Source organism: Athene cunicularia (genome assembly GCF_003259725.1).
Source record: "Athene cunicularia isolate RWA chromosome 3 unlocalized genomic scaffold, athCun1 chr3_part1, whole genome shotgun sequence".
NCBI classification, from domain to species: domain Eukaryota; kingdom Metazoa; phylum Chordata; class Aves; order Strigiformes; family Strigidae; genus Athene; species Athene cunicularia.
Genome location: NW_020799097.1, coordinates 80,165,793 through 80,183,883, shown reverse-complemented (window position 1 = coordinate 80,183,883; position 18,091 = coordinate 80,165,793). Strand labels below are relative to the sequence as shown.

Here is an 18,091-nt window from a genome sequence, read left to right as displayed (position 1 = left end):
GGTAGTTGTTCAGACCTCAGAGCTGGGCTTGCATCCTCTTGCTTTTAGAGCAGAGCCTTGAAAACAAGGAATAGTTTGGATAATTAAAGCCAAATTGGACACAACTGCTATGCTAACTGCGAGGGAGGCTGGCGTGGCCATCAGGAGTTCTTTACTAGTAGGCCGACCTGATTGTTTCTGCTCTACAAGTCAGTTTATTTTCAGTACCCTCATCATCAGTGCTTAAGATGTTTTGTCCCACTGCTCAGTGTTCCTGTGTACAGCAGATGCACAGAATTAAGGGGCAAGTGAGGCAAGAGCATGGGGCAGCCCTTGAAGTGCAAATATTAGGATGTTAAGATCCTGCTTATTTTTTCCATACTTTCTTGAAACATATAAATATATGTAGAAACCAGAGATGTGTGCTTTGTAGATCTAGATTTGAGTTTGAACTAATTCTTCATGCTCTGAACTTGTGATCAAGAACTGGGATCACTTTGGTGGTGCTTACAGTGGGATTGGTGGCCTCTAAGCAAAGGTGTTGGTAGACAACCAGAGATGACGGAGAGAATTTCAGCGGTGCTCCTCTTTTTATGTTGTAATAGTTAGCAAGCTGAATAGATTATTGTATCTTAAACAAGTACATTTCAACATTTTTTGCATTGTTTCAGTGATGCAAAATAGTGATTGTAAGCCCAATGTAGCTGTTATGATTGGTTTGGTGTCCTAGAAAGTAAGCCCATAAAATTGGAGTTATGAGTTGTTCCTTTTGTTTGTTTAATTCTTGTTTGGTGTATTTCTCTTCTGAGTTTCAATGTTTGTTCTATTCATACACAAGCTACAGAAATTCTGAGCTAGAATAATTGAAAGTGTCAAGGTTTAGAATAGATAGAATAAAAACTAAGTTATAACATAAAATTTAACAACAGCTATGCCATCTCTGATCATAACAATAATCAGTATCTAGTTTTGCAGTGTCCTGTCTGCCTATGTAGCAGCCCAATTGACAGTTCAAAGTAAACAGCATGATATGATAAAATAGTGGATCTTCTGTGCTCAATGAACTCTCCGGGATTTAATGTACTCACAGTCCTAACAAAGAGTGGTTTGTTTCTGACCAGCTGTTACAGTGATCTTCAGGGATGATAGAAGTGTTAGGACAGTTTCTCCCTGGTGACAGATCAGTGGTCACTGTAACACCTCAGTGCTGGGATCACTGTAGATTCTGCCCTTGCAGATGCTTATTCATGAATTGCGTTTTTCTTTTTGTCATGGATTTTTATCATGGATTATGACCCATTCTAATTATGTAATCTCAAGCTTTTTGTCCCATACAGATAGGCTCAGGAATGTGGTTTGGGTTTTTTTTCAATGTCATTTTGCTGTCTTTTATATGACTTTAATTTTGCTGTGAAGTTTCAACTTCTCTACCCTTTGAAGGGGGGATATTTTTTCTGCATTTTTCTCAATCCATGAGAAATAGAGAGCCTTTCTTCTTGTCTGTCCTTTCTGCCTATTATACTTAATTATCCACCATATGACTCTTCCTGTTTTTCTTTTTTTCCACCCCTGAGTTCTTTGTATCAGATTCTGTCTTTGAAACTTTTCTGTTCATCCAGTTTTCCCAACTATTTCTGTCCCTTACTGTGATTCTTGTTTCTTCCCTCTTTTCAAACCAAGGTCTGTAGCCTCTCACAGTCTTGGCACTAAATTCTTTGTTTGCAGTCTATGTTTTCTCTCCTGTAGATCTGTTTCATTAGTTGTATGTCTTCTGTTCTTAGTTTTCTAATCTGTTTATCCCTTTCCTATGTGATCAATTTATTTCTCTTAAAGTGCCAAAACCAAAATGAAAACAATCATGAATACAAGACAACTGCATGAATTTTGAGACGTAAGTTTAGAAAGAACATTTTACTGCTGCTTTTGGAAGAGGACGGTCATTGTTCAAAAAGTTTGTCTTGTAACATTGGAAACACATCTCTCATAGGAAAATTATTTTAACTCAAGTTTTTTGAGATGTAGCTTCTCTGTAGATAGTTACCATGCAACAATGCCTTCATGCTTTCTCCCATTTTCAAGTGCAAAATGTATGTGGTTTTGTGTTATGGTAAATATAGACTGACATAAAAATAGCTTACCCTTAATAGATAAATGCAAAGCAACCTTTGGATTTTAAATCATAGGAGGCTAGAAGAAAGGTGGTACTACCTTTGAGTAAATGTGATATGTAAGTATGTGATTGTAGTCAAATCTCTTTAGTACTTAATTCCCTGTGTTTCTTCCATCAGTATCTACTACTCCCAGTCTGGTCACATAAGTTTATTAATCTCTGTCATTGTCAGGGAATGTAGTCTTTCAGTCTGTGTAAAAATATTCCTTTTTGGTCTGGACAACTTGATTCATGCTTATTTGCACATTCCCTGCCTCCCGCCCACCTCCCTTATCTGTTGGTCTCTGCATTTATCACCCTGGCCCTCAGTTTATTCCAAATCTGATTTTTATTGCTTAGAGGGCATAGCCCTTTTGCTTGTAAGATCTTTGCAGATCTTCCCACTTTCAAGCATTCATTATGCAGATTGGAATAGAACCAGGTTTATCTGTTCTACCTGTTTATCTTGTTAACTCTTATTGCTAGAGAAAGGAGTGAGCAGGGAGAATAGCTCCTCTTTTCTCTTGTTTAGAGGCAGCATATGCCAGTAGGAATGCTTCAGAGCACTGTTTCGTTATGCAGACTTCTGCAAAATAGGTGTCTAACTACCAGAAGACTCTTTTCATGGTGTGAATGACAGAGTTTCCGAAGAGCATTAGTGAATGTAAGTTCTACTCTTTATCCAGGAATTGGAAGAAGACCGAATTGAAATTGAGGATTTAATTTGGTCTTCCCCCCTGCCCTCCCCCCCTTCTGTATTAGCAAGCATACAAGAAACAATTTATTTCTCATTACCTTTTAAAGACTAAGCTGCAGTAGCTTAGAAGCTGCTATTTATTCCTTCTGCTGGAGTAAACTTCAGTCAGAGAAGGTGGCTGTCTGTCTGGGGGTGGTTTCCGCATCAACCATCTGTTTTTGCTGGTTCTTGAGTCAAAGCCCACAATCGTTTCCCTTCTCCTTTCCCCTCAGCTCACCCTCTTCCTCCTTACCCCGCCCCCCTCATCCCCCCCCCATGTAGTTTAGCTGCTGGTCCATCTTTGAGAGCCGCAGTTTTACTCCTTTTCACTTATACTAGAAAAAAAGTTTTGTTCACTGTACCCCCTACCCAGTTTGGGATCAGGTGATGCATGTAGCTCACAAAGGGGAGTAAGTTGATTCTTTATATTGCCTTATTTCCTTAAACAGCCGTGCTATGCTATTTTATTATCTCTTTATGATTTCTCTAGTGTATGTCTTGTAACCCACTTTCCTTCTGACAGAGTTCAGTTTTTGTCCTAAATCCTTTCTGTATAATGATGATCTTATTTACAGGCAAAGTACTTCAACTTTTCTAGACCTTTTCAGTAGTCAGCATGGTAGGAAGCATTTGCAACATCTGAATGGTGTTGCTTTTCAGCTTTTTCATGAAGGAGGGACAGCAGAATTCAAAAGAAAAACTTCTCTAGGGTGACAGCCTTGGCAGTTATCTGGAATGTTGGAGCTCAGAGCTGCTTTGTCAATCGCAGGAAGAAAAGAGCAAGCTGTGAAGTGACTTAACTCCTCTAGGAAGAGGACACCAAAAGGAAAAGCTAGAGCAATTAAGCAGTAAAGCAAACACTGGAACATGAGCTGCCTTTGTTGAAATTGCAAAGAATGAATAGATAGAAGTTTTTCATGAGCGTGAGAGTACACAGTGATGTTACAGCTGGGTTAAGAGAAGCTATCTGTCCAGTCTCATTCAGTTTTTGTATTTCTGAACTGTGCTAACTTTTTAGATACATCTGTACAGTTCAAAGAAAAGATATTTCATGTCCTAAATCAAGCAATAAAAAAAGTTATAAAAATGTGATTGATGCAGTTCCCATTATCATACAGAATAACATTATAAGCAAGAAGTTCCAGAATAATAAAATGAAAAATGTTCTTCCTGTTCTTACTTACTATTACCTTACTCATTAATGTGCTAGACTGTGAACTTAAAAACTTGATAAATTGGATATTTGTGACTTTGGGTATTGGCAAATTCTTTTTCTGTCTTTTCCTGGCAGTGGATTAAATGTGTAGAGTATTCCCCATTTCCTGAAACATGTTATCCAGTGCTTGTGTAAATGTAACTCTCAAAACCTTTTGCTGCTTCGACAATTTACATTAAATTGAAGTTTAAACTGATAGAAGCACAGTTTCCTTTGTGAATGTAACTTTAAAGTGTCATTTACTCCACAAGTCTGCCTGTGTTTGGAAACATTGTTGCCTTCCTTGGTGCAGAAAGGTTTTACTTTTTATTACAAGATTTTTGTATTTACATTGTGTGCTAGAATAAACCACATTTCCAATTCACTTGTTTACAGTCTGCAAGTAACTGCAGTTCCAAGTTTCTCCTTAGAAAATCTGTTTGTTATTTTGCCGGAAGGAAATACACTTTTTGTCTACTAAGTAAGCAGGTATTGAATTGGCATTTAAGTGATTTATTTGTAGGAGAGATTCCCTTTTGAAGTTGTCTGGCACAACAGAATCTTGATAGGAATTGCGAGTCATATTATAAACTGCTGCTAGAATGCTTTATCAGTTTAAAGACATGAATATAAAATCCCTGAATATCATTCTTGCTTTCAGAGCGAAAGATAAAGCACCTCAACTTAAAACACCTCAGGAAAAATACACTGCGTGCTGAAGCTATTCCAGATCAGTCCCTGCCAGTGACACTGCTGTCTCAGTTTCTCGCTGGCCTGCGGCCTGTCTGTGCAGAACAGATCAGCGTGTTAAGTTTGTTGTTCAGCCTGGATTTGTGGATTGTGCAAGTTTGGCTTTGTGAACCATATTTAACAACCAGTGCTTACAATCACAGGGCAAATTAGTGTAGGAGTAAGGTTTTGGTTTTAATCTTCTCCTGGTTTAGTTTGACAGTAGATGTTATACTACTGTTGATAATGTTCTATGAAAAAAGGAAGGTAGACTTAAATTGTTTTTAACAAAAAAATCTGACAAACAGCATTCACCAGATACTTAGGAGAACCAGTTTTAGCTGGATTTTGAATTTATTTTTGGAAAAACTGTAGAGACCAGAAACAGATTATTTTAATCCTGACTGTCTCAGAACATCTCCCATTTTGAGGAACTCTCTGAAAGTGGTAAAACCAGTGAGATTACACACACCCACGGTAGTTTAAATATACAAAAGGTACACAAGGCAGCTAACTAGTGATATTTGGTCCATAAAAAGAGAAACTTCATTCTTTCAGAGATTAATATTTTCTTAACCTAACACTTTGGGGCTATATGTTAGGTTTCATACTAACAGTGAAGATTTAATAGAATGAAGCATTCTCAGCTTCAGTGTGTTTTGCAGTTGAGATGACACGAAGGACACTTCTTTACAGGAGATAACACACGATTTCATGACCTGAATCAAAATCCTTTTTGTAACTATTTTTTTCATCCAGAAAGCATGAGCAGCTGGGTGGGGGCGTGAAGAATGAGAGGAGTTTGGAACAGAATGTCTTGAGCATGTAAGTGGTCATATTTGTGAGCAAGAATCAGCAATTCTTAGAAGGGTAGAATATAGAATTTATATCAAGCCTGTTATAACATTTGAAATGAAACAAATCATGTCAAGGTAAAATGTAAAAAAAAAAAAAAAAAAAAGAAAAATCCTTGGTAAAACACGACCTCACTTTAAATAGGAATAATGTTTGGAAGGCAAGTAAAGACAACATTCCCAGGACTCCTAGCCCTCTGTTTTGCTATTGAATTTTCAGCAGTGGGAGTTTTCTTACCATATGAGAAACTTGCTTGTTGCTTTTACCATTGCTAAGGGGTGTTTATAATGTACCATAACAAATAACAATTGCTGCATGATATGGAATGAGCACGTAGATTTGTGCGCATGTTAAATTAAATCTGTAAAACTAAAGACTTAAACAGGGTTCTGGTAGGGTAATGTATCATTGCTTTGACTTGCTTAGGATAGCCTAACGGGTTTATTCTGACATCCCCTGGGCCAATATCTGTGTAACCCTCTGAACAGCTCTGAACACTGTTAATTAAATTCATGTTATGTTTTTATTTTTGTTGATAATGCAAACGATCCTTTTCTTTGCATGTTTACCTGATGTCTTCTGGAGACCTGCTATGTTTATAAGAGAAACTGTGCAGTAAAGTTGTAAAAATGACTGTAAAAAAACCTGCTGCTGGTAGAAAAATAAGTACTGAATCTTGCAGGAACTGTTAAGGTTGCCTTAGTGGCTATATATTGGGGGAAGCAATTGTAAGCTTTCTAGTGACAGTTTATCAGTGTATATGTTTGAGTGTGGTAAGATGAGGAAGCTTTCCTCAGTCTTCAGCCAAACTGAAATCAGAGCTGGGGAGGTAGTATTAAAGCACTATATGCAACTGTTAAAACAAGGCAAATGGACCATAAATCTTGAATACATGTGTTACTGATGTAAATGGCTCATAAATAACTACCAGAAGTACCTATATCGTAATTTACCATGCGGAGGAATTGTGAAAGCAGGCATCCCAGGATAAAAATCACTTCTTTCCCATAAATTCTGTAGAAATATATTGAAGTTGTTTCAGCTTTACAAGTATTAAAATGAAGGAGTATTAAGCAGTTAATATAGAGAAGTTGAAATTATGTGATGAAAATAAAAAAAATACAAAAGTTTTAAAAGTACAAACCCAGATTTTTAAGGGACATCATCATTATTTAGAGCATTTGTACTGACTATAATTAGTAGCTTACATACCCTTAAAAATAGTTGCTGAAATACAAGTCAACCATATACCTGTAATTCAGTCTAATTTAACTGAATTCAAATTCAGCTGTTTCCATCTCGTCATTCTTGTATCTCCATACCAAGTAGCTTTCTTAGCTCTTTGTAACATCACTGTTGAATACACTGGTTATTCTTCAGATTTATTGTTATTCTGCTAATTTTGTCATCTATTCCCTTCTCTTTGAAATAATGGCTACTAGAGAGTAACTGGCTTGTGTACTTGGTCTTGTGACAAAAATGTGACTGCGTACTAAAATTTAGCTTTATTTTTTGTCTTTCAATCTTCAGATTTCCTGTTTAAGTTCTTGGTCATAGGAAATGCTGGAACTGGAAAATCCTGTTTACTACACCAATTTATTGAAAAGAAATGTAAGTATGCGTGAGCACAGTAAGTATTCTCCATTGCTTTGTGCCACAGACAAAGGCTCTGCCTACATGATTATCTCTTCTTTGTATGGAAGTTCCAGTAATACTCTTATTTGTATAGATGATGATTTTGACTGAGAATTATGTTCAGAACCATGCTGTAAATCTTTATTGTTCACTGTTTGCCTCTAATCAAAAGCCTGATATTGAGTAGTATTCTCTGTTACTCTCAAATAAATATAGCAGCATGTTGATAAAAATATAAACTTACTTTTTGTGAGACTTATCTTGCAGCTATAAAGACATACAGCAGAGACTTGGATCTTTTAGAAAAAATACTGAGCAGATGAAAGAAAAGTTGAATTGCTTGAGCAGATTTAGAAAGCTAAATAAATAGACATTCTTTGTTCTTTAAGGACTGTGTTCTATGATAAATACTGGTAGAGACTCCACTGTCTAAATGTTATTTAGAGATGAACAGATGATAGAAAATTTCCTGTTGAGTAGTGCATTTAGTTTCATGATTAAACAAAAATAATATGCATTTAGAAACATTTGTAAATCTAAGGTGACATCTTTCTCAATCAAATGGTAATTCACCGTATCTCCTGAGGAATAGCTCTAGGATAAGAATGTGTAATGAAACATGGCATGGTTTTATGACTGAGCTTGAACCATGACTTTGCTTCTAGTATGGGCAGTTGCATGTTGCTGAGAATCTGTGTTATCAACAGTGTACATAGAGCAAGTATCTTAACTTCATCCTTTAAAGAAGTAGCTCTTGCTTATTTATGGGCAAGACTGTCTTCTTGTATTCTGCTTTTCCATTAATTTTAATTTTAAATTTCATTGAAGTATTAGAAAACACAGTTGGAAAAAAAAATGTACAAAAGTTATCTTGCTGTTTATTAATGTGAACTGGGAATGATTTGGTTAAGGCAGGCCTTTCTAGTCATTATTTTGAATTGAATAAGCTGTTCAAAAATTGTAAGAATTTTTATTTCTACATGGTTGCAGTAGACTTATGAGTGGCACTGAATTTGATGGTTCAGGAAGTAGTTTGTAATTTGAATGCTGAGGAGTTTTGATTATACTTAAAATGGATTATGTAAAAACTAATTATTCGATCTATTCTCTAAGTCTAGTTTTATTTGTTTTTTGTAGTCAAAGACGACTCAAATCATACTATAGGAGTGGAATTTGGTTCAAAAATCATAAATGTTGGTGGTAAATATGTAAAATTGCAGATATGGGATACAGCAGGACAAGAGAGATTCAGGTACCCTTTTAAATAATTTTATTAAGTATTTGTTATTAAATTGTTGCTGTGCTTGTTGGGTATTATTTATCCTTGCTTATAAGTAGGCATAGTTTCTTGGTCAGGGAAATTGTGTGTCTCCATTAATGAGATCTCTTCAGTGTGTTGGCCAGATATCCTGGGATTCTGAGGAATTTAGAGGCTCTCTACTTTCAGAGGCTTGTGCAAATCCTGCTCTTTAAAGTTCAAAGTGTTCACAGACTTGCGGGTCCTTTTTTCCTGTTGCTTTTTATAACCTATTTCTTTTCTTTTTAAGGCTGATCACACCTCTGAATACTTAGCAGGTTTTTTTGCTTTTTTCCCCTGTCTTTTAAAGGATGCTTTGTTTTGCTTTCCTTGCCTCCTCCTCTTGAACTTAAGGAGTCTTAAATTGTTCAATTACAGCTACTTTGCTCATTCTCTGCTCACTGCTGAGAGTTCAAACATAAATTAATTATGTTCTTTTCATGCCACAGATACCACCATCAGCTTCCAGTTCTGTAACAGGCCATATAGTATGATAATATGTGTAGCTTCAGCAGTATGCAGGTCATAATAGACTTTGAGAATCCCTTTACAGCTACATTTCATGGAAGTGCTTCATCAAAAGTCTAGTTGTAAATAATCTTCTGCTGTATAGCTGATAATGTTATCTAAAACCCACATTTTAAATATGTAAATGAATATTCTGTTCCATAATATAAATTACACTATATTAACCCAGATTTGAAACAATGAAGATACTACAGAAATGTACATCTGTAATTCTATTTCAGGTCTGTAACAAGGAGTTACTATAGAGGAGCTGCAGGTGCTTTGCTTGTCTATGATATAACCAGGTAAGAAAACTAGCAACTCTTTTGCTTATAGACTACAGATACAATTAATGCAGAAAGAGGCTTAGGTACCTGGGGAAGAATCAAACAGAGAATGGGCAGGAAGGAAAGAAAACAGATATAAAAAGTACTTCTGGTTTAGTGCATATTTAAGTTTTGGAACTTGTGTACATGAGCTGTTGTGAATGTCATAAATTTAAACGGTCTCAAAGGTTTAGACACATACATGGGAACTGGCCCACCAGCAGCTGCTCTAATCATGGTGGGCTCCATGCAACCACTGGCTCAGGAAGCCTTGCAACAGAAACTAAGAGCAGACTAACCAAGGTGATACATCCCTATTTGTGGAAACTGCATGTTAGTATGCTGGTATAACATGTCATCCTCTGGAGAAACTGGCTCTACCTACATGTTCCTTAACTGTAGCCCAAAATTCTGTTTATCTTTGCATCTTTTAATATTTTAATATTATAGGCAGCTAATAGAATACCTTACCATACACATTCCCACATTTTTTCGTGGCCACCATTGACTGATACTTGTTAGATAAGTTTTGTATTGGTTAATAATGATTCACTCGATCTGTTGCTTTTTGTCCTGTGAGCAGACTGTTCTCCTCTGAGCAGTCTTTGAAATCTGTGGGTTTTGTGCTTAATGTCAGTTGGACTCATCTGTCAGTCTTACTGCTTGAAGGCTTTATCTCTGACCACCACTACAAGGACTAATGGTGTATGCAAGGGAACTGCCTGTGATATTATTGGTCTTGGCACAAATGTGAAAATTCAGGCACACAATTCTACACAAGTGTAGTAAATTCATACAGTCCCACTTCAGTATCGCTTGAATTCCATGTTAAACAGTAGGTTATCCCAAAATTTCACGCATGAAAGGCTGAAAATAGATTAGTGCTTAAAATTTTAACTTTTCACGTTAACAGGGTATTTAAGCACAGTGTGTATTTATATATTGTGGCTGATTTAATTTGCTTTTAAAAAACTTTAAGCTTTTAAATAGTTTCATGAAAGAACTTGATACTCTTCCCAGTTCATGGCTGGCATATGGAGGTATGTAGGTGACTTACTTGACTAGCAGGGATTTGTGGCTTGCCACAAATACAGATTTGTCTTCTGAGTTTTAGTTCAGTGATCTGTTCAAGAGAAATGGGTATATTCTAATAAAGGATGTCATTTTCTACATAGCCGGGAAACCTACAATGCGCTTACTAATTGGTTGACGGATGCTAGAATGTTAGCGAGTCAAAATATTGTGATAATACTATGTGGAAACAAAAAGGATCTTGATGCTGATCGTGAAGTTACTTTTTTAGAAGCATCCCGGTTTGCACAAGAAAATGGTAAGTTGCACAAAATCTTCATGTAGCATTCAAAGATGCTTAATACTTGATTTAATTTTTATGCAGTTAGGGAGTACTTTGCCCACTGTACCTTGTCAAATACCTACAGAAGAGGGAGTTCTGTCAGTACATGAGGCATAGAGAAAGAACAGTGCCTGCAGTGAAAAACTACATGTACTATTTAAGTCTCATTACCAGTGATTCTTCCAGTCACAGCTGGTACTCAGAGAAAAGCTTCTATGTGGATATAGATTCCCTGGGGAACGTAGTACAACTTCAGGTATTGCCTTGCCTCCAGAGGGCTGAGGAGAAAATGAAGAGCAGAATTTCCTAGTTTTCAGCATCTTAAAAATTCTGTAGATCATAGACGAGGTTGGATGGAGTGTGCTGCAGTTGGAAGCAAGGAGTTTCACTCATGGGAAACTGAGTTCATGGATCTCAGAGGACTATTACCTGGTCTGTAGTGTTCAGAATTTCCAGCCTGAGGACACATTTCTGTGATGGCTAAAGCCAGTCTCGGTCTGAGCTTCTGTGCTGCAGTCCTGCCATCAGTAAAATATGTTTTTTTTTCTTTTATAAATCAATTATGAATAGCCTTTTCTATTAACTGTGGCTACTGGCTGTCTTTTTGCATATAAATTTCTATTAATGTGAAATTATATGAAGTTCTTTAGTTTCATTTGCTAATTTGCATGTACAGCCCAGGTTGTTATCTTTGGATTCTAACTTTTTAGGGTTTACGTATAAATTTCAGATGGAGTTTTTTGTGATTTTGCTGTCAAAAGCTAATTTTTTCCGGACTGTACTATTTTACAATAATTTTTAAGAAAATTTAAATTCATTGTTCCTAGCTTTCATGCTTTGATTCAGATATTCCAGACTTGTTTTGAGATTGTTTTTCTGGTGTCAAATGCAGAGCTGATGTTCTTGGAAACAAGTGCACTAACAGGGGAAAATGTTGAAGAGGCCTTTGTACAGTGTGCAAGAAAAATACTCAATAAAATTGAATCAGGTAAATTGAGATTTATATTATTTCAATGTCTCTTTTTCCCTTGAAAACTGCAAGTACATGTGGAAATACTGTCATTCAAAGTTGTCTAATGTAATTAACCCAAAGAACCAAAATCTCATTGTTAACACATTTGGTTTATAGCTGCTTCCCATATGTTTTAATAGAAATGTATATCTAAAAGGGGGTGGTGGTGTGAATTATGGATGTTTTTACACAGTGTTTACCTTAAAGTCAGCTCTGAGTGTAGGCTGTGCAGTCAGTGGCTTGCTATGTCCCTACAAACATCAAGCCTGACATTAGACAGTTTTAGCAATGCAGAATAAAAACCTAGTATCAGGGCAGGCATAACTTTTAATTCTGCTTCTCACATGTAGCAGGAAATACACTCAAGAGAATCTGAACAGTAATACTGAAAATTTCAGGGATGTTTCCTAGCAACTGTGTTTCTCAGAAGTGACCTTCTTGCCTCAAACCATTTTTACTTTTGCAGATTTAGAAATATACCAGAAGCTTCTCAGTGCAAGTGGGCAGATTTCTATCAGAGACAGGCTCCTAAGTGTTAGGTGTCATTCAAAGTTTTAAGTATTGGCAATATTGAAAAGTCTGTGTCAGACTCCAGTTACATATTTTGAATGCCAAACACATATTCTTAGATGAAAAGAATATGGTATTTTCATAGGAATTTCCTGATTACTGCATCAAATCACTGCCAAACAGCAGCTTTCATTTTTAAACAAACAACAAACAAACAAAAATGCAAAGTATAGCTAGTTTCTCATGGTACAGTAGTTCCAAGATTGATCTAAAGAGGCATTATCACAACAAAAGTAAGTCCTGTTTTCTGAATGCTTCTCATGTTTTCTTTGTGCCAGCACACATGCATTGAAACATGGAGAAATTGAGACCGGAAAGAACCTGTGGAGGGCTCTAGTCCAGCCTCCTGTTTAAAGAATGTTCAAAGAGAGAGCAAGTTGCCTGGGTTTGTTGAGGCACATTTTGAGATGCTCCAGGAGTGGAGATTCCATAGCCCTTCTGGGCAATGCGTCCCAGTGCTAACCCATTGCTGCTATCTGCCTGGTCACTCCCCAGTGCTTGAGCTTGTTCCATCACAGGTGCAGAGCTCTGCAAGTGTAGTTGCTGAATTTTATGAGGTTTCTGCTGGCCTGTTCCTCTAGCTCAGCCAGGGTCTTTTCTGAGTGGCAGCCCTACCCTTGAGTTATCAACTGGTCCCCTCAACGTGGTGTCATCTGCTAACTTAGAAAGGGCTCACGTGTGTGCAGTGAACCTGAATATGTGATGTCAGTTATTCAGAGGGATTATTTGCTTTGGTTTTGTTGGGTTTTGTTGGCTTTGGTTTTTTTTTTTAGACTATATGTTTCTAACCTTGGACAGTCTACCATACAGCCCTAAGAACATTTCTGAAGATGTAAGATATGGAGTAGGCAGAAATGGATACCAGAAGTAGAGAAGGTTGAGATAATTTTCTCTGGGGCCAGTACTTTATGGAATCCTACTGTCGGATTGATCAGTTTTGTCTGGCTTGGTGTCTGCAGTACTACTTTATTTCCATATTAGTCTCTGAAAGCAGGTGGTTTTTAACAGTGTTTGCAGAAAACATTTTGGACATTTCATTTGTTAGAAGAAGTTAGTGCAAATACATTTATTATTGCAGCTTAACTCGGAGACAAACTGCTTTGTCATTATCATAGGATCATAGAACACCAGGTTGGAAGGGACCTTAAGGATCACCTGGTCCAACCTTTCCTGGCAAAAGTCTAGACAAGATGGCCTGGCACTCTGTCCAGCTGAATCTTAATAGTGTCCAGTGTTGGGGAATTCACCACCTCCCTGGGGAGATTATTCCAATTATGGTTAAGGACACATGGTTGAAATTACAGGAGGAAATGATACAGGTTTGGAATCGCCCAAAAGAAAACAGAATTACAATAAATCTCTCCATAACTAGAGCAGAATGCATTTTTATCTAATGTTGTCAGTTAAATTGGAATGTATTATTTGTATGTGATCCATCATCTTGACCACTGTGTTTCTCATCAGGAGAATTGGATCCAGAAAGAATGGGTTCAGGTATTCAGTATGGAGATGCTGCCTTGAGACAGCTGAGATCACCACGTAGAGCACAAGCACAAAGTGCTCAAGAATGTGGGTGTTAAAGAAACAAAACAGGAAATCCCAAATACTTGCTTTAGATACAAAAGGTAAGATTAGAAAAATCTCAGGTGTTGGGTAAATTACCTTATCTCATATATGTGCTGTATCAAGTGCTTGGCTTTTTTAGTTAGCCTGTAAAGTAACACAATCTAGTGAAATAATTCACAGCAGAAAGGATTATTTTTTTATACTTTGATTTTTCTTCTACTATCTGCCCACTAAAGCAAGACTAGTGCTCTTACTGAGCTATATCTAGATCTGAGTAACACTGTAGAAAACATTTTAACATTCTGTGTTCCTGAAATGCATTATAGCCCTAATAGTTATCTAATGCCCTGTAGAGAATGTGAATAATTTCTGTTGTATCATGGAAAAATATTACTAGAAATGAGAATTCACAAAATATATGGTGCAGGATCTTGTCCAAAGCTATTATATAGTCTTTTCTGAAAATACAAAGTTTAAATATCGAGATTTAAAAATTAAAGGTAATAATGGATTTCAAACTTCAACTGGCTTTTCTTTTTCCTACATAAAAGCAACCTGAAGTCATTCTGATTCCTGTCTGCTATGAGCAGAAATGTAAACAAGAGAATTACAGTATTTGTTGCTTGAGCAGTGTTGTCATCTAAAGTAGCTTGTCTAGGGCTGTTGCAGCCTATGGCATAGGTGTGCAGTCTTCTGAAAGTTTTCCAAAGACATTCTTCAGAGAAAGTGAGGAACATATTTTTCCCTTTAGCAGTGGTAGAGGAAGAGACATAGAAGTCACAAAACCTGCTCGTAAGAATAGCTTGGTGGTTAGTCTTTCTTATAAACAGTTGTCCTTAAGACACCTCTCAATAGTTATGGATTTTACCTAACTCCATGCAGTAAGTGGCTCATAGGACAGTCCTTTCTCCCTGTGTAGTTAATTATTCTGATATAATTAATCCTTATTTTACTAATATGACGACAGTGATATCAAATTAAACAAATACTGCAGGCATAGTTGCTGCATCACTTTTAGCGTATTCTTTATCAGTTTGAGTGGTGTACACCAACAGAAGCTTTACAGAACATTAAATAAGGCAGCACACAAATGTCTGTTCTCATATTTTATTCTGTATTGTGGGAGCTTAGGTCCCAGTTAAAACTCAGAATTTTAAATAATGGATAGGAATCCTTGAACTGCTGTCCTCCCTTACTTTCCTCCTGTAAAATCTCTTTCAACTAAGAGGCTGCTGGAAAGGGCATTAATTAAGTTCAGCTTTGGTATGGCTCTGCAGGAGTGAGTATTTACTGATATTATTTCAGGAGTTGAGTTTTCAGATTGATCGGATGTAGATAATTGATGGAGTTCTTGTGTATTTTACAGCTGTCCTAGCAAATGGTGTTTGGAGAAACAGAAAAGCTTGAAGGCTATGCAGTTTTTAAAAACATCTTTCCGCTATCTACAAACAGAGCAGAACACTGACAGAAAGGTGGCTGCTGTGGTGTGGGGCAGGAATGTTCACATGACACACAAGTCTGCAAAGTGAACTCAATAATTTGGTGGACAGTGTTAAGACTCATACCTGTATGTAAACATTTTCCATTTCCTATTTTTGTTCTTTTGCCTAGTTTAAAGCATTGCTATATACTGTAAATAATGTAACAGTAAATTTACAAAGCATGGTATACTTATGTATGCTGATAGAATGTTGCACTACAAGCAGTTTAATATTTTATTTTTTTATCATATAAACAAATTTAACAGAGGTAGGCTTTGTCATGTTTGTTTGTTGCACAATAGTTTATATTTATGAGCTGAATTATAAAACCACTGGCACTGTCAGTGAGTGGCGGTTGTTTTATTTTTTCCTACTTAGTTTGCCACATTCTAACGGGCTGTTGACATGACGGATTCTCAACATATGGTTAGGGCCCATACTGATGTTTACTAGTATGTCAAGTTGGAAAACGTAATTTTTATTGATGTTCACATATCCTATTTTATCACAGTTCTTAAATAACTTCTGAAGCTCTTTTACCAAACTTCAAAACTTTAGAAGAAATACTTAATTCTGTCAAGTGGCTGTTGACTGTCTTGGATTTTTTTTCTTGGTCCTGATGTTTTGTATAGCACTGGCATCATGAAAGTGAAATGTTTGTGTGAACAGAACTGTGCATCTTCTGTGTGTGTTGTAATTCTAGGGCAGGGGCATGGGCTTATGGAGAATTATCACAGTAGGAGCTCTCCTAACCTTCTGCCACAAACAGAGCAATCAGTCAGCTGTGGAAACGATCTCTGTTGAAGCATACCTGCTGAGAAACCCAGATGGGTGGTTCTGAAGTATCCTGAATGTATGAAAATTAAAATACCAATTTCATTCTCTTAAAGTACAATTAAGAACTTGCATTTTAAAATTAGGTACTTGCAGTCTGTCTTGCTGGAGCTCTACCTTTGAACTTCATGTGAGTGTACTATATGTAAAGCTGTCCACATTGCCCCCAAGAGACTCATGTGATTGAAGGAGAAACACAAGCATACTACTTAGATAGTTCATTCTTCCTGTGAAACTCAGCAAGGAGAATTTGTCTTGGTACTGATCTTTTTTTTTTTAGGGCAAGAGATTAGGAATCCTGTCCTCATTCCTCAACTAGAGACAGGAGATTAGCAGAGAGTCCAAGAGGGAGGACCAAACCACAAGTACTTTAGTGTGCCATGATAGCTGATCAGGTAAGAGATCTGTGGCTTTTGTTTTGCCACATAAGGAGCTGCAGCACTAAGCTTGTGTTTCTGTAGGTAGCTGAATTCAACCAAATCAGGGGGCAATTTCACTTGCACTGAAGGAAATCAGTGACATTTTTACTTGGTTACTTCTAGAACTAGAAATGGAATGTCTCCTTGGAAGCACAAATTAACACAAAATAATCAATTTGATCAGAACCCAGTATTAAAATTCCAAGGTCTAACATGCTTTATTGTTTTCTATATAATGAATCTTTTCTATTTAAGGGTTGTCACATGCATGTTTAAAAACAAAACCAGAAAACTGAACTGATGCTGCAATTTAAAGGGCAGTTAATGCACAAGAGCAAAGCAAGAGTGCTACACAGAGGTATGCCATCTTTCATGAAATTTAAAATATGTTTAAAACTATTCCCTTTGTCCTGACATTTTTGGTTCAAATGGATGCTTATCTGAAAACTATATACTTTAGGTCGTCTCTGAATTAAAAGGAATTAAGTTTGCTTCATACTTTAAAAAGCCTTAGTTTAGTTTTAAGAAGGCTGTTGGGTCTAAAGCCTTTTCCATCTCTCTCCTATATATCTTGTTATATTTAGGACTGGATTTGTTACTTAACTGATAACAATTATTTCCAAGGAGTATACTCTTCCTGATAAAAGTATTTTTGAAGCTGCTTAACTGTGTATTTACCAGAACATCCAAGAACTCCAAAGAAACTTACCTGCCTTAATCCTCACTCAGTTTATCTTGGCTTCCAGTCCTGAGTACTGGAAGCAATGCCCAGAAGCAAGTCCTCTGAATGAGATGGTGGATGTGGTTGTTCTCTATAACATGTCTAAATGGTGTATTATTAACTGGAATGTGTCATGTTTCTGCTGGAGCTGGAGAAGGGAGGGTGTTGGTTCTGAAACGCCAAACAAATTGTGGAATGCTCTGAAAAGATGAGGTATTGGGGAGTCTATTCCTGCCCTTACCACAGTCTAATCAGGTTTCTTGGTACATGAACAAAAGTGAAAGCTGAGCATGCACTTACCAGCTGGGACATAGCACAAGCAAAGGTAAAGGTCTCTCTCCTGTCACTGTTACAATGGTTGAAGTGGTGTTGGCTGGTGGATCAAAACTTCTTTCCATTATTACAGTAGCAGTTGAAAGGAGTAGGGACTGTTTGTTTTTTTTTTCTGTTGCTTTTAAATAGAAATTTTAGGGGGTTGGCAGGGATTTTCTTACACTTCTTCCTGTCCTTTTCCCTTTATGTACAAGACTGGCCTCTTTTGTATATTTCATTCTTATAATTGTTTTGGTCAAGTGTCTGTGGTTAAGAAGCAGTAAGCACAGTTTTTTTTCTTTCTGTAACCAAGTGTCTTAAGCTGTCCCCTTCCTACCTGGAAGGAAAGAATAGTGTCATTATAATGAGTTTTGACATGTCTTTACCATTTTTTTACTGTATACTCTTACTATA

The 18,091-nt window shown here is 36.8% G+C and overlaps 1 protein-coding gene across 1 annotated transcript; it reads left to right on the top strand.

Annotated features, from left to right (window-relative positions):
* Positions 1-5,551: 5,551 nt before the first annotated feature.
* RAB4A (RAB4A, member RAS oncogene family) lies at positions 5,552-16,416 on the top strand. Its single transcript, XM_026845865.1, has 7 exons — positions 5,552-5,613; positions 7,174-7,254; positions 9,325-9,387; positions 10,584-10,738; positions 11,655-11,750; positions 13,809-13,969; positions 15,277-16,416. Coding segments are annotated over exons 2-6 (432 nt in total). The 5' UTR covers positions 5,552-5,613; positions 7,174-7,252; the 3' UTR covers positions 13,925-13,969; positions 15,277-16,416.
* The last annotated feature ends 1,675 nt before the right edge of the window (positions 16,417-18,091 follow it).

Coding starts and splice junctions, on each gene's coding strand:
- RAB4A (XM_026845865.1), top strand. Junction 10,739..11,654: donor CCGGTTTGCACAAGAAAATG/GTAAGTTGCACA, acceptor TGTCAAATGCAG/AGCTGATGTTCTTGGAAACA. Junction 11,751..13,808: donor ACTCAATAAAATTGAATCAG/GTAAATTGAGAT, acceptor GTTTCTCATCAG/GAGAATTGGATCCAGAAAGA.